Genomic DNA, 24,210 nt, shown 5'->3' with positions numbered 1-24,210 from the left:
TTAGAGGGTGTTGTAAAATAAGTGATGGAGAGTGATTTCATACGTTCGATACAGAGGAAACTTAGTGATCTTCATGCAAAGAACCACGTCCCTGCAGCTGTCTTTTTTTATTTATTTTTATTTAACATCCTTTGTGCATTGTAGATCTCCATTTGTCTATCCAGGTTGACATCAAGGGCATCCTCTGATCTCTGTGGCTTAAGCAAGTATCTGGCATTGTCAGTTTCATAACTCACGAGCTGCGGTGACAGATATACATGTCAGCACTTCTGCAAACAGATCTGCATTTATTTACCGCTGCTACATCTGTCTTTTCTCCCTGCAGCCTCTCTTACAGTCTTCCATCGTAGCATTTAAGCAGGGGGGGAGAAAAAAGGAGCAGTTGAAACATGTCAAACAGTTTTTTGTTTTTTTGTTTTTTTATTAGGTTCCTCTCTGTGTCATGTTTCTTCGCATCATGTGTCAGCTCCTCTCGGAGACAGGGTGACCCAGCTCCTCGTCTCCACCCTCAGCTGATTAATTAGGGCCAGGGAGACATGGATCCGGAGAGACAGATCAGATCCTTGAAACTCTGCGGCACGTCTTTGTGCTGGTGTTGCTGAACTGCGGAGGCAAGATAGCCGGTGGGCACGACTTGGATGGGGGGACCTTTCAAATCCAATTGTGTCGCGTTGGTCCCCATCCCGGCTCGGCCGTGCTATCAGAGCAGATAACGTGCTCCACTAAAGGTTACGACTCACCATGACATTTCTCTTGAGACCAAGAAAAACCCCGATTGCTGAGGACCAATCTCGAATTCGTGTAAGTGCGTTATTTGTCTGTGCTCTTACCCGCTTGTGCAGCTGCATGGATGGGCCTCGTTTTCTTTTGTTTATAATAAAAGTTAATGGAATAAGGAGGCACAGTTGGTAAATAAAAAACAAGAAGAACAGACCATTTGTTTCAGGTTGTAAGAGGGGCCACGACTACTGCGAAATTACCCCAAATATTCAAAGTTTAGACAGTAGATTGGAACCCGGAGGCAGCAAACAACTCTTCTTGCCGCTTTTTAATGGGCACCTTAATCTAATATCAATAAAACGTCCATCTGTGTTTCAAACGTAGTTCTTTGTGTCTGAGACCAATTTGCATAAAGGTCCTGATTCTGAAATGAGAGAATCTGGAAAGAATAGTACCTTGAAGGACACATAAAGACAAAGTCACAAAGTCAGCCTTCTACCGCCTGAAGAACATTTCCAGGATTAAAGGACCGATGTCCAAACGAGATCTAGAGAAACTCATCCATGCATTTATCTTAAGTCGCATTGATTACTGCAACATTTTCTTCACAGGTCTGCCCAAAAAAAATCAATCAGACAACTGCAGCTGATCCAGAACGCTGCTGCTCGCGTTCTCAGTAAAACCAGGAAGATGGAGCACATCACCCCAGTTCTGATGTCCTCACACTGGCTCCCTGTAGCTCAGCGACTTTAAAATGCTTCTGTTAGTTTATAAATCACCGAACGGCTTAGCACCAAAATACATTAAAGACCTGTTGTTGCTATATCAACCCTCCAGACCACGCTGATCTTCTGGTTCTGGTCTACTCCGCATACCCAGAACCAAACATGGAGAATTCAGCTTCTATGCTCCACAAATCTGGAACAAACTTCCAGAAAACTGCAAATCAGACAAAAAACTGAGATCTTTTAAAATGAGACTGAAAACCCACATGTTTAGAGTTGCTTTCAGCCCATAATAAACCGGAACATTGACCAATTTATGTGATGTCTGTTTCCACTTGATACAATTTGATTTTTTTGTTACTGGTATCTCAAACCAACGTTTTGATGTGTTTATGATGTTTTTATGTTTTCATGATGTAAAGCACTCTGGTCTAATTTGATCATTCAGTTGTCTTGGGCACACACCTAACCTCCATTATAGTGAATTTAATTAATCAGAAATAGGTTCTGCTCTCCGTGTAGGATTTTTCTGGGTCTTTGGATCCTTCAGTCCTGAGCTCAAACTGCTCAGAAAACAAAAAGTGCCAAATGTATTAACCGGAAAATAAAAATTTCAAAATAAAGTTCAAATTTATCATTTGCAAAAATCCAAATTGGAAAGAAAAAAAAAAGTCTGATTTCTCCTTCGCACTTTTGTAAACTTGATGTACCCAGCTCTTGGCATTCAGACTTTGTCCCGAAAAAAAAAAAAGACAAACCATTGTTGGCCCTTTACAATAGATTAAATCTGATATCCAATTAGCAGTTCCCCCGCTGATTTGACCAGTTTGACAGTCTTTGAGCAGAGGCAGTCTCGGCTCTCTAACAAAAGCATTTTTCTTCTGAGATCCACTTCATTACCCACACTAATATGAAGCAAAATGTTTATTCAAATGAGCTAACATCAAATCCTGTAAAATGAACGAGGAAAGGCTAAAATGAATTATGCTTGAGGAGAAAAGTATATTAAAATAATTACAAACTAAAGAAGGAACAGGGACTTAAAAGAAATAATTTTCTCATTATATTACTCTTATTTATTGTCATCAGTCCACTGTGCTCGATGCCGTCAGTGTGCATTCATGAGAGCAGAGCATATTTAAGATTTATCAGGATAAATTTGATATCAGCAGGCAGTTTTGAGCACCTGATTGGAAACAAATTGCACTTTGAGAGGTTTGATTGGCGTCTTTGGGACGAATCGTTCTCTAACTAGATGATTAATGGGATCTTTATTGTGTGACTCCGGCAGCAACCCCCGTTCTGTTTTAAAGTAATGTTTCCTGTTGCTCTTAAATGAATACACTTTTCAGTTCTGCACGGGGGTTTTTATGGGACTGTGGTTCACGATGAGCCACATGTGACAGTCTGTCAGCTCACCTCTGATCAGAAGGCATGTAGACAAGGAGGCCAATGTGCTACAGAAATAACGACCACCTATACAGCCTCACTGGTGCTATTTATCCCCATCATTTTGTGCTTTCCTTTAACTGAAGGTTAAATGATCACCACGAGTTCATTAGCAGCCACACATGCTCGGAGGATGTGGTGTGGCGCCCGATTGCAGCTGTAGGCAAAAAAAAAAAAAGGGGGAAATTGTAGGGCTCTATCCCTTAACAAACAGGATGCTATGACCTTCAAGCTAATTTTTCATTTTTTCAGCCTTTACATTTAATGCCTCTAATGCATTACTCTTTTAATTTACAGGAGGTGGTAAATCCAAAAAGGTAATCCAAGGCTGCTCTCACAAAAGATTTGACGGGATTAAATGCAAAGATACATTAGTTTTGTTGTTGTTGTTGTTGTTGGCTGTTATGATAACATAGGACTGCTTTCATCAAGAACTTAAAATCAACAGGTCAGATTTAAGACGGTAATAAAAACAATTGAGTAATTACTGGCCCAAATTTGTGGAAAAAAGCCAGTCTGCTTTTAAGACTAGGCTTAAAACGTTCCTTTTTGACAAAGCTTATTGTTAGAGTGGCTTATGTTACCCTGAGCTACCTCTATAGTTATGCTGCTATAGGCTTAGGCTGCTGGAGGACATCAGGGTCTATTTCTCTCACTCTGATGAGTTCTCCTACTGTTCTCCAATTTGCATTGTTTGTCGTCATTTCAGCTTTTAACTTTTTGTTCTCTGTAAAAAAAAAAAAAATCCTTCATAGTAAGCACACCTGGTCTGGCGTTCTGTTAACTGTGACATCATCCAGAGAAGACGGCTCACCCGCTATTACCATCTAATGTAGAACAGATTACTGGATCAATGTGTGCTTCTGTGCTTTTTTTGTGTCTCTGCTCTGTCCTCTCTAACCCCCAGTCGGTCGAGGCAGATGACTGTTCACTCTGAGCCTGGTTCTGCTGGAGGTTTTCCTTCCCGTTCAAAGGGGAGTTTTTCTTTCCACTGTCACTTCATGCTTGCTCAGTATGAGGGATTGCTGCAAAGCCATGGACAATGCAGACGATTCTCCCTGTAGCTCTAAGCTTCCTTAGAGAGGAATTTTTTTTTTACCAATCTGTATAATCTGATTGAAATTGACTTTGGAAAGTGCCTTGAGATGATATGTTTCATGAATGGGGCTTTAAAAATAAAATTGAATTCAATTCAATTAAATTGAAAACATTTTACATTGGCACATTTTATTTTAAGTTTAAACAAAATTGACCACTGCACATAAACTGCAGTTAAAAGATCCAAAACACCCGGATCATTGAATGTAAAAATGTCTATTTTTAGAAAAGTCAGGAAGAAAACTTTGTAAAGTGCCTTGAGATGACATGTGTTGTGAATTGGTACTATATAAATAAAATTGAATTGAAAAACTCGCCCAGTGATGACAGACTTGAACACTGTGAATTTCACACCACTGATCACAACAAACTATTCAAACCAGGAGTGCAGCGAAAGCAATGAGACTTCAAGGAGGAATTCATGTTCCACAAAAGTTCCTGTAAAATATATTGAATACACCAGCATATTTAAAGGTAGGAAGCTTTGCAACAGCAGCTTTAGAGCTCCAGGATGTAAGTTTGCCTGTAAATCACAAAACATATGGGTTCTGTGCTTATTCAAGAGGTTTTGGTGTATGCTAAAATAGCTGTTTCTTTCTGTGATGCTGTAGAAGAGGACCAAGGCTATCTGGATATATGAATAGTCTTTAATCTAAACCAATAAAATCCAAATTCAACATTTTCTAAATCTTACAAACACCAAACTTAGGAGTGCATTTACGCTGATTTATGAAGAGTTCTGTTTGTTTGTTTTTGTGTGTTAGTAGGAGGTTTGCAATCAAATGCAAAATCAAATTCTTTATGTTTCAAGGAGGGTTAACAGTTGTTCTTGAGTACAAAACTTCTTCAAACGACCTCCACTTAAATTCCAGCAACGATTTTTGTGGCATCTGCCACCTTTGTGTGTCTTACAGGCTGAAGACGTGTGGAGACAGGAGGTCTAAAAGGATTCAGCCTGGACTGAGATCAGCGGGCAAAACGAGCTGTTGCTTCAAGTCTTTCTCCATCTACCACCAAATGACCGTCTGATGACTGAAAGTCTGTTCCAGCGTGGACCAAGAATGGGATTTCTCATTGAGTTTAACCAATAAAGTCATTGGTGGATGGACGAAAAGATACTTGAGGATGCACAGATTAATATGTTTGCTCAGTTTCCAACATTGTGGCAAATGTTATCGCCACCTGCTGACAACCACAACTTTTTATGTGACAAGAAAACGGGTACATACCTCATCTTCAAGATTGTTTCGACCAGCATAAATGATAAGAAATTATAGGATCCCAACGTGTTCCTAGGCGAGAAAGGATATATAATCAATTCTGCTATAGCTCCAATTCTGCCCCACATCTCCTGCCATTGGGCAGTGCTCGGAAAATCTGAGCCCGGCCACCTCAGGGGGGCTCATTTCAGCTGCTTGTGCCTGAATTGTTTTCTTTCAGTCTGGATCTTATGATCAGACGTTAAAGGTGGTATTTAACCTGTCAAATTCAACAGAACAGAAATAACTACATTAGGCAAGGATTAATTAATTCAAGGAGAGAAATTACCCAGGCCTTGTGGAAAACAATGGGCACCAGCGTGAATGACCTCTTTCTTTATTTGCGCAACAAAAGTAAAACCCAGACCTTAAATCTGCCCGTTTAACCCTGGACCATTGAGCGTTTAAAGCCAAATAGCCCGCTTTTAACAGCCTGAGCAGTGCATAACGCTGACCGAGGGCTTCGATGACATAATACAAACATAAATTATGTAAACAAGTATGAGCACAGGATCTTTAAGAGCCTCGATAAGAGCAGGAGTCCTCTTGAAGGACACTGAGACAGAGCGTGACAAAACCGTGATTAAACCCAGAGCAAGCGAGACGATCTGCAGACCGAGCGGCGAAGGAAAAGGGAGGACGTGACCATGGAGTGGGGGGTGACAGAGCGAGACGCCAAAGTGAAGAAACGCAGAGATGGAAGGGATAGGGAAATAAAAGAGGCCTGCCAGACGTGGCAGAGGCTGGAGAAAAGACAAGGGAACCCCTCAGAGGAGATACACGGGTCACAGATGCCCTCTGTGGAAGTACGGGGACACTTCTGAAATGTGTGATATAACCTGTTGAAACGGGGCTGATAACAGCTCAGTCTTCCTCAGACTGTAATGGGTAAAGTTTCATGGTTTTGATCTAACATCGGCGTTAACAAAATAATTTTTCACATCGTAGAAAATCCAATTTATTGAAACAAGCTTTCTAAAAAGCAGCGTTGCATTAATAGGCTACGCTGCGGCACGGTCCTCTTCTAATTTGGGTAGACGGAGCAAATGTTAGGTTGCCAGGATGAAGGAAAATTGCAAATAACCACAAAGTGACTGACAATCAGCCCTGACTGTGTGCGAGAGAGCCATTTTGTATGTTCCCGCTTTCATTACAAAGGTAAACATTCGTCCTTGGACTGAAAGAAACAGGTTGGGCAATTTGTCTTGTTCAGACAATTGCTGCACTATAGCTGCGGATGTTCTTTTTTGTTGTTGTTGTTGTAAAAAGCACATGCTGGAAATGTGTTGCTTCTGCTTGCAAAACAAAGTACCCTCCTCCTCCTCCTCATTTTGTGACAATTCAGCCTATTAAAGCTGGAGGCAGGGAGCATGGGGGGCTTGTGCGAGTCTGTTCTTTCAGCCGTCTAATCCTACAGGGACACAGGGGAGGAAAAAACACCACCGGTGACATCGGTTAGCAGCAGCAGTGGCGATCAGATAAGGAAACATTGTCCGTGCCACACCTAAATCAATCAAGGTCACCTCACGCTCTCTAGGGTTCAGTCAGTCAGATTTAATTCATCATAGATGCTAAACTGCTGCAGAGACGAGCTATAATCCTAATGACTTAACGTAATGAGTAAATCATGTTTTTACTTAATATGACCTGACTGTTTTTGCAAATTAAAGCTCTCATAGCCGTGACCTTGATGATTTCCTTTGGTTAGTTGTCCCACAGCACCACCTGCTGGTCATGAACCAACAAGCATGTTAATGCCCAAGCCCCAGTGCACTTATTAGGAAGGTAGCAAGAAAAAGAAATCTTCCATGTAATAAAAATAAATAGATAAAACGTCATAACAACAGATTTAAAAAGCAAATGTGTGTATATATATATATATATATATATATATATATATATATATATATATATATATATATATATATATATATAAGCATATACATACAGTTGTCTCTTCATGTTAAGCACATATTTTAAGCTTTTATTGAATATTCTGGGTTTTCTTAAGTTACGGAATAACTCAGGAACTGCTTCCTTTCACTACTACTGAAAAAACAAAAATACAAAAAAGAAATAAAATAAAACACTAATGTAATTAACTTCTGTCATTTTTCTATACAAAACCTAATTTATTTCTACCTTTAGCAAAAAAAAAGGCCTTAAAGGATAAGTTTCTTGCAGCAGCAACACCTCACACTGAAAAATAATTTCAAAATAAAACTTTATTTTGAGTACATTTATTAAGAGTGAATGAGGATCCACTTTGAGAACTGTTTTTTATCATTAGTACCCAAATTAGTGGCTCCACTAGGATATTAATTCAAATTTCACTTTTTAAAACTCTTGCTGATCAACTCTTAAGTGAACTCTCTTCTTTTTGCCACTGTTCAAAATGGGAAAGACAAGAACACATCTCCTTCAATTAAGGCAGATGCATGTCAAGTTAGAAAATGTTTGCAAGTAAAATAGGTTCATGCTTAAACTTACCTAAATCCACAGTCAGAATACTATTTTAAAAGTTTTAGATAAGAGGAACTTTGACAAACAAGGCAGGATGCGGACCCGACCCACACACACAGTGGCTAAATATTTCCAGGGTTGCCAGTAATTCTGGAGGGAGCTGAACATATTGAACTATCACTGGCTTAAGAGTCACAACATGTCTCACCTTGGGTATAAGATAATGAGAGACTTCCTCCACTCTGATATGTAAATAACAAAACTTGAGATGACCTTTACAAAAAAAAGTGTTTAGTTTATTGTTTTAGGAAGTTCATGATGTCCGAAACGTGGCAGATTTCATAATTTCTGTTTTCTTCCAGCATCTAAAGCTGAATAAAAAACAACAACCATGGAAACAGTTTAGTAAAAAGGAGTAAATGTTACTTGCATAATGCTTTTTTACAGGAAAGATAAATCAAAACAATTTACCAGGTGAAGTATTGTATTCTTGTAAAACAAAGAAATTCTGGCTGGGGATTAAAAGTTTTATTTACATATTTCCCGTGAAAATGGCAAGGTACAGTTTGCAGAAGGATTTGGCATTTTAGGCAGACAACATGACAGGTTAGTGATTTTTTGTAAAAAAGATATCATCGTTATCAGTGCACATTGAAAATACCAATACAGATACAAAAATAAATCGTGATTTAAAAAAATATTTTAGCAGTTTTGAAAGGAGCAGGAATCAACATGCATGCATTCATCCATTTTCTGCAAGTCCATCACTGGACCGCCAGAGACACACTAGACAGATAACCTGCGCAAACACTCTCACACCTGAAAGCTAAATTAGAGTTCTCAATATTCTTGAAATGCACAATGGTTCTGGAGCACCAGAGCACACAACCCGTAAACTCCACCCAGAAAGAGTCTGGTTTGCCCTCCTCCTCTTTTAGTGTCTAAAACTATTCAGATCTCTAAACTGGCTTGGAGCAGTTCTGCCCTCCCCACCCAGGATAGCACCTGCACTGAAACTCCGACTTCATCCGCAGCACACTTTGTGCATCCATCTGCCCTAAAACCCTGTAGTTTTGCCCTCCCGCTGGTTTCCTCTCAGACAGGATCTTCCACCCCGCCGGGTCGAGGTGGAGGTAGGCCCCCGACTTCGGGTCCATTCTCTGACACCTTCCCTGCGAGGAGCACAGCACCTGGCTGCAGAGGACGGCAGCTGATGTCACGTTGACCACGTAGGGACCTAAAGTCTCGTCAATGTAGGATTTGACTGTCTCGCATGTAGCCTGGGCACACAGAGAAAACAGTGCACAATAAAAAGCGATGCGTGTGTTAAAGCATATTTGGTCACATGTGTCCTGTGACATCAGCTGACTCTATAAAAAGATCGTATAAAAGCAGGTGAGATGGCATGCGATCAGAAAAAATAAATCTGCACTTCATTGTCTCTATAAAGTCATTTTGTGGCAGCAAATCAAGTCACGTTGTACGTTTAGGGCCAAAAAAAAAAAGGACTTTGGTATGTAGAAAACACCTTTAGTCGCAATATATTTCCAAGTCTTCTGCTTTAGTCAGATTGGATAAAGACCGTCTGTCAACGTACATTTTTTTTTTAAACTTGTCACAGATTTTTTGCCTGGATTTAAGTGTGGACTTCGAATGGACCATTCAAGCACACAAGAATTTGATCTAAGCCCTTACATGCAGCCCTGGCTGTTATGTTTAAGATCTTTGTCACACTGGAAGGTGAAACTCTTTATGACAGCCTGTAAAAGCTTTTTCTTTTGTCTTTGAATCAACTCTGACCAGCTTTCCCGCCCCTGCTGAAATTAAGGTATCCCCACAGCAGGATGCTGCCACCACCATGTATTGTGGTGTGGGTGGTCTGTTTGGGGGTGTTTATCTTCCATCTCACACGATATTTTGCATATAGGTCAAAAAGCCTAATTTTGGTCTCATCTGGCCAGAGCACCTTCACTGACATACTTAGTCTACCTGCTTATGGCTCGTTGCAACTTGTGAGACATTTTTCAGTGCTTTTTTTTTTTTCAACAACTCTACTATTTTTGCCACTTTTGATTAAAGGCCGGATTTATACAGTGCATAACTAATCTTTGGCTTGTAAACAGATTCCAGCACTTCAGCTGATGGATCTCTGCAACTCTTCCAGAGTTACTAAAGACCTCGTGGCTTCTTCTCTGATCTTTGCCCAGGATGTTAGTTCAGGTGGAAGGTCTTGTCCTGGTAGATACTCCACTGTTGCCCTACTCTTATAATTTTTAGTGCTACAGGAGATGTTGAAAGCTTAGAATATTGTTTTACATCCTACCCTCTGTCTTTAAACGTCTCCACAACCCATATATGATACATTCCTTTAGTCTTCACGACGCTGTTTGTTCACTAATGTTTTCTAAAAAACCTTCGGGGCCGTCACAGACCGGCTTGATTTATACCGAGATGATTCTACACGCATTAGGAGTGGCACAGTGACCGAGGCTAAAAACAAACGCACCCCTCCCCTTTACATTTTTATTAAAACATGAAGTATTTTCCTTCTGCTTCACAGGTTTTACCTAAAATGCCAATAGAGTGTGTCAACGTTTGAGGATGTAAAGTGACAAAATGTGAGAAACGTTCAGGGGCTGTGAATACGTTTGCATGTCACCGAACTTTACGAATTCCTGCTAAAAAAAAAATCACTGCAAAAAGGGAACTAAAATTAAGTGAAAGTTTCTTGAAATTAGTGTATTTGTCCTCAAATTAAGCAGGTAAATAAGATTATCTGCCAATGAAATGAGTATGTTGACCCCTAAAATAGAATAATTGGATATAGTGCTCTAGAAATAAGAGGATGGAGATGAGTTTTTCCTATTTTAAGTGCAAAAATCTCATTTCATTGGCAGAGTTGCTCAAATCCAGGACAAATACACTCATTTCAAAAAAACCTTACTTACTTTTTGTTCCCCTTTTGCAGTGTTTAGCCTTATGGACGGAGCCTGAGAGCGGTAGAAGCCAACACCTGACACAGATGGCAGTGTCGGCGATGCTAAAGACAGTGCTGGAAGCCATGTAATAATGCTTGTGAAAAGGCCAAAAAGGTAAAATACGGTTTGTAACATGTCACAAAAGGAAAACATCAGGGTTTCCTTATCTGTAGGCAAGTTGGATCGTTTCAGCATTTTTCATACCTTGGATTTATCAAAAGCATGGTCTCCCCAAAGCACCACCCCTGCAGCTCCTAACGCAGCGCTCTCCCCAACCGTGTAGACCAGGTGCTCCTGCAAAGTGAAAGCAGAACATTCCTCACATCCGATCACGCCGAAGAGGAAACGGACTTCGAGGGCACGGACTTGTCACTTGCCTTGGAGAGGGGCTCCAGCGTGTAGGTGTAGACGATGCGGGCGTAGGGGAAGACGGGCAGCTGCCAAGGGGTCACCTGGTCCGCCGCTCTCATGGCCTCCAGGACGCGGTGATGAGCGTAGAGCTGCACCTCCCTGCCGACGCCCCTCATCTCCAGGCTCAGGTAGATGTCGGGGTACAGAGCGGAGGAGACGTTCCACAGCCAGAATAGCTCGTCGTTCCTCTTGATCTCCACATCGGGACACTTTCCTGTGTAGTTTACGCTCTTCTCGTTGTAATAGTTGTAGCAGTTGGGAAATCCATAAAACCCCCACAAACCATTTGGCCTCATTCTCTGTCCCAGTTTCTGGGTTTCCTCCATGAATTTCCTCCCGGCTTGCTCAAACTCCACCCGGGCCGCCGCCTCCACCTGAGCAGGACTCCAGTCTGGATGCCGGGACTTCACCAGTGCTTTTGACCCCTCCTGGTACACCTGTTTACTGTCCCAGTTTCTCTCCCACACAGGCCTCCAGCTCTCCCAGTCTACCACCGCCAGGCCCTGGAAGTCTCTGTTGGGGATGTAGTAGTCGATGTCTTCGCCGGCGGCTCTGAGGTGTTCCTCCAGGTTGCTGTTCTGTGGAATCCCACCGTTGACGGCCACACCCTGGGCAGAGTACCGCGGGTACAGCCCAAGCTTGTCGGCGTAGAAAATCGTGACGTTTTCACCAAAGAAGCTTTGATTCTGGTTCTGGACGATGCTAAACATCCCCAGGTCCAGATCCACGCCGTACCGGGAGAAGCAGCTCTCGGTGGGGGCGTTCCACACGGTGAGGAACGGCACCTGGGTGAAAGGCGAGGCACCCTGCAGCCCTGAAGTTAGACTGAGCAGGCCGCAGAGAAGCAGCAGCTCAGGGTGAAAGGACCTCATGGCTAAAAAAGAAAGAAAAGAAAAGAGGAACCAAGCGCCGTCACTAAGAAGTGTTGTGAAATGTTATGAGGTTACAAAACAATGTTAAGTTTATGTCCGTACCATGTAAAAATATAGAAGTCATAGAGATAGTTAAATCAAGCACTAAATGTAAAACTGAAAACAATCTTTTGCCAAAGCCCAGACCAGTTGTGAATTTGCAGTAAGACTTGCAGATTGCAGAAGAGAAAATTAACAGAAAAATTTGAAAGAGCATTGTTTCGCACATTGTCAACAAGATCTAAAAGGAGAATGGGAAAGTATCATCCGTGAAGCAGCCAAGAGGCCCATGGTACGTCTAATGGAGCTGCAGAGAACCGAGCTCAGGTAAGAGAACCCCCAACACTCCATCCCTCATGGTAAAACATGATGGTGGAAATCTCTTTCCTCCTTCCTGGAGCTAAATTCAGGACCCAACCGAGGCTGCAAAAGGCTTACGGCTCAGAAGGACGTTCATTTCCAGCGGGACAACAGCTCTAGCTACAGTGGTCATGTCAGAATGTCCTAGTCAAAACCCAGGCCAAACTTGAAAGTTGTGGAAATACTTTTCTGTAGACGTTCTTATCACTAAAGCATCCCATCTTATGTGTTGCAAAATAACACAAGATGAGGTCAGGCAAAACAGCAATCAGAAAAGCAGCAACAAAGCCCGTGGTAACTCTGGAGGAGCAGCAGAGCTCTACCGCCCATGTGGTTCCCACAGTGACACACGGTGGTGGCAGCGTCTTGCTATGGGGATGTTTTTCTCCAGCAGGGACAGGGAAGATGGTCAGAGTACATATGAAGATAAATACAAGGCAGTCCTGGGAGAAAACCTGTTAAAGGCTGCGACTGGTGTGGAGGTTCACCTTCCAGGACAACGACCCTGAACATCTGGCAAAGAGCCACAGCAGACTTGTTTAAATCAATGTGTAGGAATGATCCACTCACAGCCCTATTGAGACTCCTGGCAAGACTTGCAATCTGGTGTACAGTATATTACTTACACTAAAACAACTAATTTCAAGTAAAGTGCAAATAAACTAGCACGATTAACAAAAAAGTTCACTTTTTACATTTGTAATGAGGGGGAAAAACCACACTTACCGAATGTACAACCTTCAAGAGGCTCTAATTTGTGATTTGCTCAACACACCAGAAGTCCCATGATCTGACTGAAACAGGGAGGGAAACCAAGCAGGCAAAGGGGAAGTGAGAGAACAAAACTGGAACCAATGGGGCGCTGGCACACGGTTTCCACCATCAAATGAGAAGAGACATGCAAATCCTGTAAAAGCAGCCTTAAAGTCACAGGCCAGATCAAACCTGACGAACGCGTCTGTTCTCCCCTGCACTTCTCAATACAAACACACAAGCAGAGCTAAAAAAAAAAGAGCTGGCTTATTGAGGTCGCCTGGAGAGGTCACAGGGTACTAAGAGACAATCAAGAAAGCCATAATGAACTCCTACACATCCAAATTCATATGTAAGCTTTGCTCAGCTCATTAAAGTAGTATAAATAACTGCTGGCTAACAACACCCTGTAATTACACAGAGAAGGAGTTAGAGGCTGCTGCTGCTGCACGCCTCCTGGGAACAGCCGGCTCGGACTTCCCTGATGAATAAGTCACAGGCCTCCCGTTGAAACTTTACTTTTATTAGCTGAAAACAACAAAAATGCACCTTTACGATGACGGGAAGCCGGTCTTACCGTTGACGCTTCCAGCAATTAATACAAGAAACTGCACAGCCTCACAAAAAATTGCTTTATTTACAGTGACAAATCAGAAGAAAACAATGTATCCTCGCACAGGTAAGCATATTTATTTCCAAACCTATCCACTAAATAGACTCTTGCATTGTGCTTTTGAGGTAAACACACACACACACACACAGTTCGTTGTATAAAGGCATTAGTAGTCATGATTCAGACATACACGTAAAAACCTAGAAATCACCTTCAAAATACATTCAAATAAATAACCACACTGCAACCGGGTGCGTGGAAAACATCGGGGCGCCAGAGAGTGGTCACGGTGGAGAGTCGTGAAAACAAAAATAAAACGAAATCCGGCACTTCCGGCGTGTTGTGTGCTCTAAGCTGGTGTAAGTGCTTTGTTTCCACCCCCCGACCGCCCACAAACAACTTTTATTTCTTCACGTCATTCAACACATTCGCAACAGAAGCGTCGGACCTGGAGGAGAAACGTAGGACCCGACGCCTTGGAAAAACGCCGACCGAGGGGCGAGCAGAGAGCTAAATGTAAACAGTGTCATTTCCAGCGAGCCCTCCGCTGCTTGAAAAAAAAAAAAGATGCCTATGATCTATAAACAAATATCACTTTTCAGTCCCCTTGTTTATAAGGAAGTTTGACTTTCTGTCACGGAGGTTTTGCAGCAGAGAGCGACTGACTAATCCCTCTTGGTGGTTGCCAGCAGTGCTTTGCAAAAAGCTTTTATATCCCTACTTACACGTTTTGCCACGTTAAAAGTATTTTATTGGGATTTGATGTGATAGACCGACAGAGTGTTATCTGGTTTTCAAACATTGTCACAATTTTTCTGCACGCTTTACTCTGTTACCCTTTTAAAATTAAAGATTCATCTCTTCGTGTAGATTCTTCTCTGTCTACAGCTGCTTGTTTGTGACCCAACATCATGATGAGGACCAAAGAACACAGTAGACAGGTCAGGAGGAAAGTTTAAAGCAAGATTGGGTTATTAAACAACCCCCCCCCCCCCCTTGGAGAATCTCACACAGCATTGTTCAAATCATTTTAAAATAAAAACTACCAGGTCACATGGTTGCCCACCTGAACCGGCAGGCATTGTAAGGTTAATCAGAGGAACAGTCAAAAGATCCATGGTAACTCTGGAGGAGCTGCAGAGATTCACAGCTCAGATGGAAGAATATGTTAAAGAAATAGTTGTGCATATCACTAATCAATATTAGAAGTCTGGTATTTTTTCTTTAATTCTTATAGGAGACGCAGAAAATCTGTAGGTGGTGCTCGGATGAGACAAGACCAAAATGGACACGCCGCTCTGATAAAATCATTCCCACGTTAAAACATGGAAGCGGCAGCATCGTGCTGTTGGGATGCTTTTGTTCAGCAGGGACAGGCAAATTATTTGGAGTTAATGGGAAGTCAGATTTAGCCCCTGACCAAGGCTCCAAAAGACTTGAGAGTGGGGTGGAGGTTCCCTTTCTCCAGGACAACAGCCCTAAAAATGCAGGCAGAGCCACGATGCAGCGGTTTAGATCAGCGCATATTCATGTAATAGAATGTCATAAACCTGAATGTAATTGAAACCCTGTGGTCCTTCTCTGATCTTTTCAGTTATGCACCCTATTGTGTTGGTCTACCACAGAACACCCCAATACAATAAACTCAGGTTTTTGGCAGAGCAAAATGTGAAAATATGGAAATTAAAAAAAAAAGCTCTGCATGGCAGTGTATCTGCAGATTTGTGTTTTTGGTATTATCAACCCAAGAGCACAAGGGTTATCAACAAGATCACGCACTGCAGCGCTGCTGGTGTTCTGGTTGGCGCTGCGTCTCCTCTTTGGTGCAGAGGGTCTTCGAGATCGCAGGCCTCGCCCTGAAAGCCGCTGTAGCACTGGCACTGAAAGTCCGCCTCGAAATCCATCCGATCGGCGTCTCCCAGCTCGCCGCTGACCGTCAATCTGCCGCCGTGCCTCTCGAGGCGGTGCGTGAGGGGGTTGAGGTGGAGGTAAACGTCGCTGTCGGGGCGTCTGCGCAGACAGCGGCCGTGGGAGCCGCACAGCGCCCGGCTGCACAGCTCTGCTGCCGTGGAGACGTTGAGCAGGTACGGACTCAGCGTGTCCTGAAGGTACGCGTTCATGTCCGAGCAGGTGTTCTAAAAGAGAGCAAAATATATAGGAGAGAAGAAATAAAAAGAGCAAACGGAAGCGTGCAGATAAATATAGGGTAAAAATAGTTAAAAGATTAAATAAGAACAAGAAACTGCATTTTAAAGAGCAGATTTATAGCATAAGAACAAAATATCTGTCAATGATTTGTAACTTACTCATTATTAGGTTACTACAAGAAAAATATTAAAAAGCAATACATTTCTGAAGTACCAGAAAACAACCGTTAAAATGGTCTGAAATAAACAAGTAAGGTTAAAATTTGCCTGTTTTTCTTCTGAGGTTGTTTTTAAAGGAATCACAACAAGCTATGATTCTCCGGTGTAATAAAGACTTACAGCAAACGTGCTCTACACCCACTAATGGGTGGGGGGGGTCAGTTTAGTCGTTCATTGGAAGTCACAAGTGACTTGGTTAGTAGTCGTCTTGCAAAAGAAGGTTGTGGGTTCGAGCCAGCTTCCAACTTGTCACATTTAGATGTGCCCCTGAGCAAGGCACTTAACCCCAAGTGGCCCAACGATCCGAGTCCTGGTGTATGAATGTGATTGCGGTTGCTATGACAGGAAAAGAGCGATACAGACCATTTACCAAGTCTAATCTGCAGTGGAAAACCAGAAAGTCTTGTTACAGAGGACCCAAAGCATCTTCAGAGCTCGGGATTTTTCAGATTGGAAGCTTAAAAACAAGAAAATAAAAATTACAGTAACTTGAGTGAACACCATAATGGGAAGGTTTTTTGTTTTTTTTGTTCTTCTTGGTTTTACACAGATTGGGTCTAATTTTACACACAACTTCTACTCTGAAATCTCTCATTTCAGTGTTGGTAAAAGTCAATAGGAATGGAAACCTGACCTGCAAAGTTGACCCCAACCTTAGGGTCCGGCATGGCTTCGATTGCATACAATGCTGTGATATGTGCGATAATATGCTTCTTTTTTGCAATGGAAAAGAGTAAAAAATTTGTGTTTAACCATAACAGATGCCCTTATTGTAATTTTCAGCAACAGTTTTGTAGCGAAATATTTTCGTGACATCATGCAGCCCTGGTTTGACTGAATAAAAATACTGAAACACGCATCATCAAGATTGTCGGCCTCACTGGTTTTCCAACTTGCAGCTACAACAGGTCATGATATAATTAATTTAATTCCCAGGTCCAGGTATCATTCCCCGTATTTAAAAACACATTATTGAAAAAAGAAAGACAGAAAGAAATCTTTAAGGTTTGAGCTAATTTAGGCTCTGCCTGCAGCAACACAGACATTTTACTAAACAGATTTTCTGTCATCTTTGCACCTGTTATCCCTACGGCTTTGGAGAGAAAAGCTCTTCCATAAACCTAGATGGATGAAAGAAAATGACAAACAATGGCAATGAAAACACACGCTAGTACTGATCTTTTAATGGGGAGCAAAAAGCTTTTCCCTTTGATTCATCTTTTTAAGCTGCATCCAACAGGTGTTTGAGTTAAAGGTGCTCACAGACAGGAGGATACATTTTGTAATTTCTTTCCCAGAACAAATCAGTAAATAAAAACCTGTCTACTAGGCACAAAATAAAAAAAAAATCACGTCTGGCCCAGATTACAGCCCTGCACAATCTTGGAAGAAGCTCCTGGATTTGATGTATTTTACATACAAGCCTCTGTTCTGCCAAGTGAGCACAGATGTGCAAACAGGGAGAGAGCAGACTGGGGGAGGAGATAGAGATTTGAACTTTGCAGAGGGTTTTTATAAGCCCACATACGAGCAAAGTGTCCTAGACTGATGTCTACAAACCCGGTAGCTAAAAGCCGCCCAGACACCATCCGTTACGCAGCGTAATGAGACAAAGCGGTAAAGTTATGCAGATAACCACACTTTTGTGTGACTTTACATGTTTCGTGTTTCTCTGCCTTTGATATTATCTCCCAGTTGCACCTTTAGCTGCCATCATTGAAAGCATAGACTTAAAAGTTCCTTCAGACAAGCATCTTTTGTGTGTCTGCCGAACAAGCGGCTCACAGTTTCATTAGTGACCGAACCGGAGCTCTGAGTGTCAAGTGACTTCACATGTGACAGACAAGCAGAGGATCAAAACAAGTGTTTGGCAAAAGTGTTCACAATCAACGTATCATTTCCTGGTCATATTACAGCCCCAAACTTTTAATATATTTTATTGGCATTGATGTGATAGACCAAAGCTAAGTACATCATGACCATAAAGTGAAAGGGAGAAGGTACGGAGTTTTTTTAATTGTATAAACTATATAGAAATTATACAGAAATTGTAAATCTGAAAAGTGTGGCATGCACCAGTTCCCCTTTACTCCGATACCAGTGAGGTCCACAGAAACAAGGAACAGGTCAGAGAGGAGGGTTTGGTTATAAAAAAAATATCTTAAGCCTCACAAAGCACTGTTCAATCTATCATGTGGGGGGGGGGGGGGGGGGAGTATGTCTCAAATCAAAGAAGTATGGCCTATAGTAACTCTGGAGGAGCTGCAGAGATTCACAGCTCAGGAGGGAAATTCTGATAAAAAGAAAGCCGTTTGTTCTGTACTCAACAAAGCTGGCCTTTAGAGATGAGAGCCATGATTGCTGAATGGATGAAAGAAAGCTGTAAGAAGTCCAGTTTGTATTTCGCCGCAAGCCATGTAGGGGAAACAGCCAAGATGGAAGAATGGGTTTCTGGTCAGAAGAGACAAAAGTTTTTTACTGTTGAGCCTCAATGGCAAAATGCAGTGTGGAGGAAAACAAAAACTTAGACTTAGACAGCTTTATTTGTCATTTTGTATGCACAGAGTGCTTACAGAACGAAATTTCGTTTGCACACAGCTTGAAAATTTCAGTGAATTGCAGTAGATTTCAGAATAAAGTAACTTTACAGGATAGGAAAAATACTCCTCATCACCCTGAACACACCATCCCCACAATAAAACATGGTGGGGGCAGAGGGGATGCGTTTGAGGTCCAATCAGACCGAGCCGAAGCTATTTTGCAAAGAAGAATGGGCCAAAGTTTTCAATCTCTAGCCGTGCAAAAACTGAAACCATTTTCTTTCACGTCACTAGGAAACATCGCTTTGCTTTAGTCTGCAAGATAAAACTCCATTAAAATACCCCGACGTTTTTGGTTGTAACATGAAGACATGAGGAAAAAAAAACTCAAGGAGGTACCGAGTGAGTGGATGCCGCTTACTTTGTTGGTTGCATGCGTTGCATCTCCCCACAGGATAATCCCCGCTGCTCCCAGAGCGACGCTCTCCCCGATGGTGGACACCAGGTCAAACTGGAAAAAGAGGATTCAGCTTTTTCAATTCTACGGGGTCAACAAAAACTGCTTTGGAGCTTTTTCTTTTCTTTTTTCTTTTAAGATCAAAACAAGCTTTTCTTTTTTTTTTCCCCTTTTCTACTTTCATGGGTGATTAGGCAGATTTTCAATGTAACCAACACCCTTCCTGCCCGCTCCGCACAAATTAAAAAAAGGTATATGGGATGTCTGACTGCTACCAAAACAGGAAAGGACTGTGGCTGGCGATAAGGAAAACTAAAGAGCTGAAGCTCCACTCAGCATGGAGGAAGAGGTGGGGGGTGGGGGGACTGAGTAAGAGCCCCGCTGTGATTGAGACTTGCTTGTTTGAAGGATGACACAAGCGTATAACATCACGTTTCCACATCATCACAACAAAAGCTTTCTGAATAATAAATCAAAACGTGTCAGCAGCAGGGGTTAAAAAAAGGCCGGCGTGTCACCTCCGTCAGCCGTTCCAGGGAGTTGTCGTAGGTGGGCCGCGTGTACACAAAGACAGGACGTGCCAGCCCGCCGCCGGACGAGGCCAGACGCATCCCTTCCTTCACGCGGTTCCGCACGAACTGCCGCCCCGAGGCAGAGGAGCGCAGCACCGTGCCCATGTACACGGAGGGGAACAGGGCCGTGCTCTCGGTCCACAGCCACCGCAGCTGCTCGTTGCGGGCCACCTCCACGTCGGGGCAGCGGCCCGTGTAGCTGTCCAGGGTGCGCAGGTAGTCGTGGTTGTAGCAGTCGGGGAACAGGTAGAAACCCCACAGCTTGTTGGGCCTCAGGTGCTTGGCGTGCCTGAGCGTGTCCAGCATGAACCTCCGGGCCGACATCTCAAACTCCTGCTGCGCCACTTTGCCCACCTGCTCGCCGGACCACGTCGGGTTCTTCTGGCGCACCAGCTCCCTGGAGTGCTGGCGGTAGACGTCTTTGGCTCCCCAGTTGCGTATCCAGAGGGGCCGCCACTCCTCCCAGTCGATGACGGCCAAGCCCGCCGCCTCCTGGTTGGGGATGTACTTGTCGACGCCTTTCTGCATTTCGCTGAGGTGCTGCGAGAGGCTGGCCACCTGCGGCAGCCCCCCGCGCACCGGCGTTTCATCCGCCTCAAAGTAAGGGTACGAGCCCAAGCGGTCCTTGTAGAAAATGGTCAGGTTCTGCCTGACGAAGCCCTCGTTGGGCGTGGCCACGATCTGGAACTGGTCCAGCTGTAGAGACACGCCGTGCCAGGGGCCGCATTCCTGAGTCGGGACGTTCCAGGCGAGGAGCAGGGGCTTTTGGGGGAACAGGGGCCATCGCGTGGGCTTCACTTCCAACGCAGGGAGTCCGTCCCACAGCAGAACGATCAGGAGCGGCACTCTCCAGTCACAAGGAGTCCAATGCAACATGTCTTCAGATGCGTCTCCGCAGAACAGAGTGTCCCTCTTGGCTCTACAATTTAGAGGAGGGGGAAAATTGAGGATTAGAAATTCCTGCACTGCATTTCCTTCCTCTACATATACTGTTTGAAACATGTTTCAAATCATCAAACAAGCTTTAATATCTGGGGAAACCTAAGCAGAGTAAAAGGCAAAATGTCGTTTTAAGATTACGATTTCAGTTAATAGCGAGGGGAGAAAAAAGTTACCTTTAACCATCCTGACCCTATGTGGAAAAAATAAAAATAAAAACTTGAAATAACAGTGACAGACTACATACTTTGGAAAGCTGAGTGGGATTTCAGCAGCCCCCTTTAACCTGTACAATCAAGAAACCACTTAAATAGAAGCTGTTTGACGACAGGAAGTAGGCCAATAGTTGGGGAAAATAGCAACACATTATGCCCCAATCTATAAAAACTCAAGAACAAAACACAAAATCATTGACATCCATCAATCTGGTAAGGGTTAAGAGCCCAAATGCAAATTTCTACAAGGAAGTACTGTTAAATATGGTGGCGGTAGTGTGACGGTCTGGGGCTGTTTTTCTTCCTTCAGGACCTGAACCATGAAAACCTTGAATGTCTGTACATTAGTTCATAACCTTAAGCTCAAGCACTCTAAGATTATGCAGCAGGACCGTTATCCAAAGTCTGAATGCGTAAAACTAAAATTAAATGGAGGGATTTGGAGGGGCCTAGTCAAACTCTGGACCCAAATGCAATTGAGATGCTGTGGCATGACCTTAAAATAGGCCGTTCTTGCTCCAAAATCTTAATCCTATGTTACGGAGTTAAAAACAATTATGCAAGGAAGCTGAAACCCCTCCACTCTTTGCTATCTATTGCAGACACGTGTTACCCAGGGTAGCACAACCAGTTATTAGCTTTAGGGGGAGAAACTACTTTTTCCCCACATAGGGCACAAACAGAAATCATTATCTTAAAAGATCAGATTTAAAATAAATAAAAAAATAAATTACCACACAAAAAAATAAATACAATCACAGTATCTTACAAGTCAATTACTCGTATGTTTAATCATAGAATAAATATGTAAAAAAGGAAATATAGACACACGTTACTATTTTATTGCTTCTCTCACCCTGTCCTTGCTGCCCCCCCTCCACCCCGTTTTGTAAATAACACCTCAGCAATAAAATGAATCAACAAGGGCTGGGCATCTAGGCAGGATTTATAGGTATGAAGCCTCTCTTGGTAAAGCAAATATGTTTGGCATAACTACGGCAACCGGGGCCCCGTTCTGCTTGCCATGAAGCTGGACATAACAAGAAATAAAATGAAAACTACAAAAAAAGAGATGTGAAGAATGCAGCCTAGAACTTCCTTAAAAATAATTAAATAACAGCATCCAAACCTGCGAGAAAAACATTAATTTTATTTGCCCAGACCATATTTAGTTTGGGCATCTGCAAAACTAAGTTTGAAAAAGCAAACTAGTGTTCATAAAAAGCGTCCTTTTATTGTGCTGACAACTTCAAAAACTATTTCTTACACATTTTTTTATTTATTCTTTTTTTTTTTAAGTGTTGGAGTTAAAAAAGCAGCAGTAAAGCGATCCCTCCAGCTTGCATGCGGATGGATGGACCTACCTTGAACAGCGGACTGGGGAAGCATTCCCATATATTAAAAACAAGAGCCAGAAACTTCAGGCGCGTTTCAGCGTCTCACCAACACAAACATTTCCTCCAGGTGACAAAACTCTGGGTGGAGAAAAAATAAAAAAAAACTTTGGAAAGGCATGAGGTAAGAGTGTTGCACCCTGTCAGCTCGGCTCCCGGGTCTTCCCACGGCCACTACAGCGGGGGATGAAGTGAACTTACCCCCCGCGATGTTGTCACTTCAAACCTCCCCGAGTCCGAGAAGCTCGGACCATTCCGGATGGGATGTACCATTCCGCCAAAAGAGGGGGGAGGGACGCTCTCTGGGCGTCCTTAAAACTCAGCCAGCACGATTAGTTTCTTCGATAAAACGCGTTCACTTTAAGAAACTCCCCTACGTATCTATTGAATGGGGGTCAAGGACCTTAATTTGGACACTTTTTATCCATTTTTGTTAAATTGGTAACAACCCACTGTCAGCCCGGAATGTTCCAGTCCAAGAAGCTGACCAGCAGCAGCAGCAGTGAGACGGACACACTAACCACCAAGATCCACGCCAGGACAGCTTGCCATGTCCCAAAATAAATTCACTAATGACATTTCAGATACATTACATCCACGACTGCACATGGAAACAGTTGACTGCTAAATTTTAACCCTTACACTGTCATTGTCATGCAAAGACTATTTTTGTTCTTTCATAAAGCCTAAAAACTAGCAAAGTTTTTCAGGACTTAATATTTAAGTGAGTTAAAATTACAACTATTTTTATTTTTTCGTGTAAAGTTGTAAAACAGCATCTGAAAGTAACATTTCTTCAACCCTCTTTAGTCTGACACTCCTGAATAAAATCCATTTGAGGCTGACTTGCAAAATAATGAAATGTTTTAAACGCAAAGTTACTAAAGCCACATCAAAAAGATGATCATTAATTGGGAACAATATTTCCATCAGAAGTCCCATAATTAGTAAAAACTGTGTACTTTAATCTCAGTAAAAATCCATGGGTTCTATGCACGCCTCAGAGGTTTGTTGTAGTGAGCAAACAAACACGTCTGACTGGTCAGGGATTAGCAGATAGGTTGAAAACAATATATCAAGCTTTAAACATCTCTTGGGGCACTATCGAGATTAAAAACACATTTGTATAAAATTGCCTTTGAATGTTCAAGTTAAACTGTTTTACTGTTTTTAAGTGTTCTTTTTTGTTTCTACATTCTGTCCCTACTTGCTTTTATTCCTATATTTTAATCATGTAAAGCACTTTGCATTGTCTCTGTACTGAATTGTGCTATATAAATAAATTTGCCTTGCCTTGCCTTGCCTTGTCTAATCCAACATTGGAAAATGGAAAGACTGTGGCACAGCTTCAGACCTTCTTAGACATGATGGTGACCCTATCATGGCAGAGGCCAGGCAAGAACAGCATCAATCAGAGAGGCAGCATAAAGGATCATGGTAACTTTAGAGGAGCTGCAGCGATTCAAAGCTCAGGTGGAAGAATCTGTTGATATGACAACTATTGTGTAATTCCCAAATCTAAGGTGTAGCAAGAAGAAGGATATTTCTCAGTGAAAAGCCATAGGAGTGTTGGTACAGGTCATGTAGGACACAGATGAAAGCAAAACTCTACTTTTTTGCATTAGATACTAAATGGTATGTCTGTGTAAAGGGAAACTAACTGTCCCCTAAACACACTATTTCCACATTATAATACGTGGCATGATTACGCTGAAGGAAAGTTAATGAAAGATGGATGAGGCTAAATTCAGAGCAATCAGGGTGGAAATCTTGTCCAAGACTGTAAAGGCTGGGGAATGGGGCAAAGTGTCATCTTCCAGCAGAGCAATGGTCCTAAACATATGGCCTTATGTTGGAATGGGTTAATGAAAGCATAATTCTGTGTTAGAATGGTCTAGTCAAAGTCCAGATCAAATTCAAATTAAATATCTAGGACAAGACTTGAAAGTATATGTTGAAATGCATTCTTTATTGAATATGAATGATC

At 42.5% G+C, this 24,210-nt stretch overlaps 2 protein-coding genes across 2 annotated transcripts; both read right to left on the bottom strand.

Annotated features, from left to right (window-relative positions):
* Window positions 1-7,993: 7,993 nt before the first annotated feature.
* hyal1 (hyaluronidase 1) lies at window positions 7,994-13,208 on the bottom strand. The gene is made up of 4 exons (XM_012873305.3): window positions 13,101-13,208; window positions 11,070-11,977; window positions 10,897-10,986; window positions 7,994-8,994 (listed from the first exon to the last, which is right to left on the bottom strand). Exons 2-4 carry the CDS (start codon window positions 11,973-11,975, stop codon window positions 8,674-8,676), a joined length of 1,317 nt encoding a protein of 438 aa, XP_012728759.2. The 5' UTR covers window positions 11,976-11,977; window positions 13,101-13,208; the 3' UTR covers window positions 7,994-8,673.
* Window positions 13,209-13,740: 532 nt separating this feature from the next.
* hyal2a (hyaluronidase 2a) lies at window positions 13,741-22,459 on the bottom strand. The gene is made up of 4 exons (XM_012873303.3): window positions 22,194-22,459; window positions 19,622-20,594; window positions 19,068-19,157; window positions 13,741-15,875 (listed from the first exon to the last, which is right to left on the bottom strand). The coding sequence occupies exons 2-4, from the start codon at window positions 20,549-20,551 to the stop codon at window positions 15,480-15,482; spliced, it is 1,416 nt and encodes a 471-aa protein (XP_012728757.2). The 5' UTR covers window positions 20,552-20,594; window positions 22,194-22,459; the 3' UTR covers window positions 13,741-15,479.
* Between the last annotated feature and the right edge of the window lie 1,751 nt (window positions 22,460-24,210).

Source organism: Fundulus heteroclitus, chromosome 20, assembly GCF_011125445.2.
Source record: "Fundulus heteroclitus isolate FHET01 chromosome 20, MU-UCD_Fhet_4.1, whole genome shotgun sequence".
NCBI classification, from domain to species: domain Eukaryota; kingdom Metazoa; phylum Chordata; class Actinopteri; order Cyprinodontiformes; family Fundulidae; genus Fundulus; species Fundulus heteroclitus.
Note: the sequence above shows the minus strand (reverse complement) of the source record. Positions and strands in the feature narration are given on the sequence as shown.

Coding starts and splice junctions, on each gene's coding strand:
- hyal1 (XM_012873305.3), bottom strand. CDS start 11,975: ATGAGGTCCTTTCACCCTGAGCTGCTGCTTCTCTGCGGCCTGCTCAGT. Junction 10,987..11,069: donor CGCTGGAGCCCCTCTCCAAG/GCAAGTGACAAG, acceptor TTCACTTTGCAG/GAGCACCTGGTCTACACGGT. Junction 8,995..10,896: donor ATGCTTTTGATAAATCCAAG/GTATGAAAAATG, acceptor CTGTGTGCCCAG/GCTACATGCGAGACAGTCAA.
- hyal2a (XM_012873303.3), bottom strand. CDS start 20,551: ATGTTGCATTGGACTCCTTGTGACTGGAGAGTGCCGCTCCTGATCGTT. Junction 19,158..19,621: donor CCCTGGAACGGCTGACGGAG/GTGACACGCCGG, acceptor CTCTTTTTCCAG/TTTGACCTGGTGTCCACCAT. Junction 15,876..19,067: donor CAACGCATGCAACCAACAAA/GTAAGCGGCATC, acceptor GCTCTCTTTTAG/AACACCTGCTCGGACATGAA.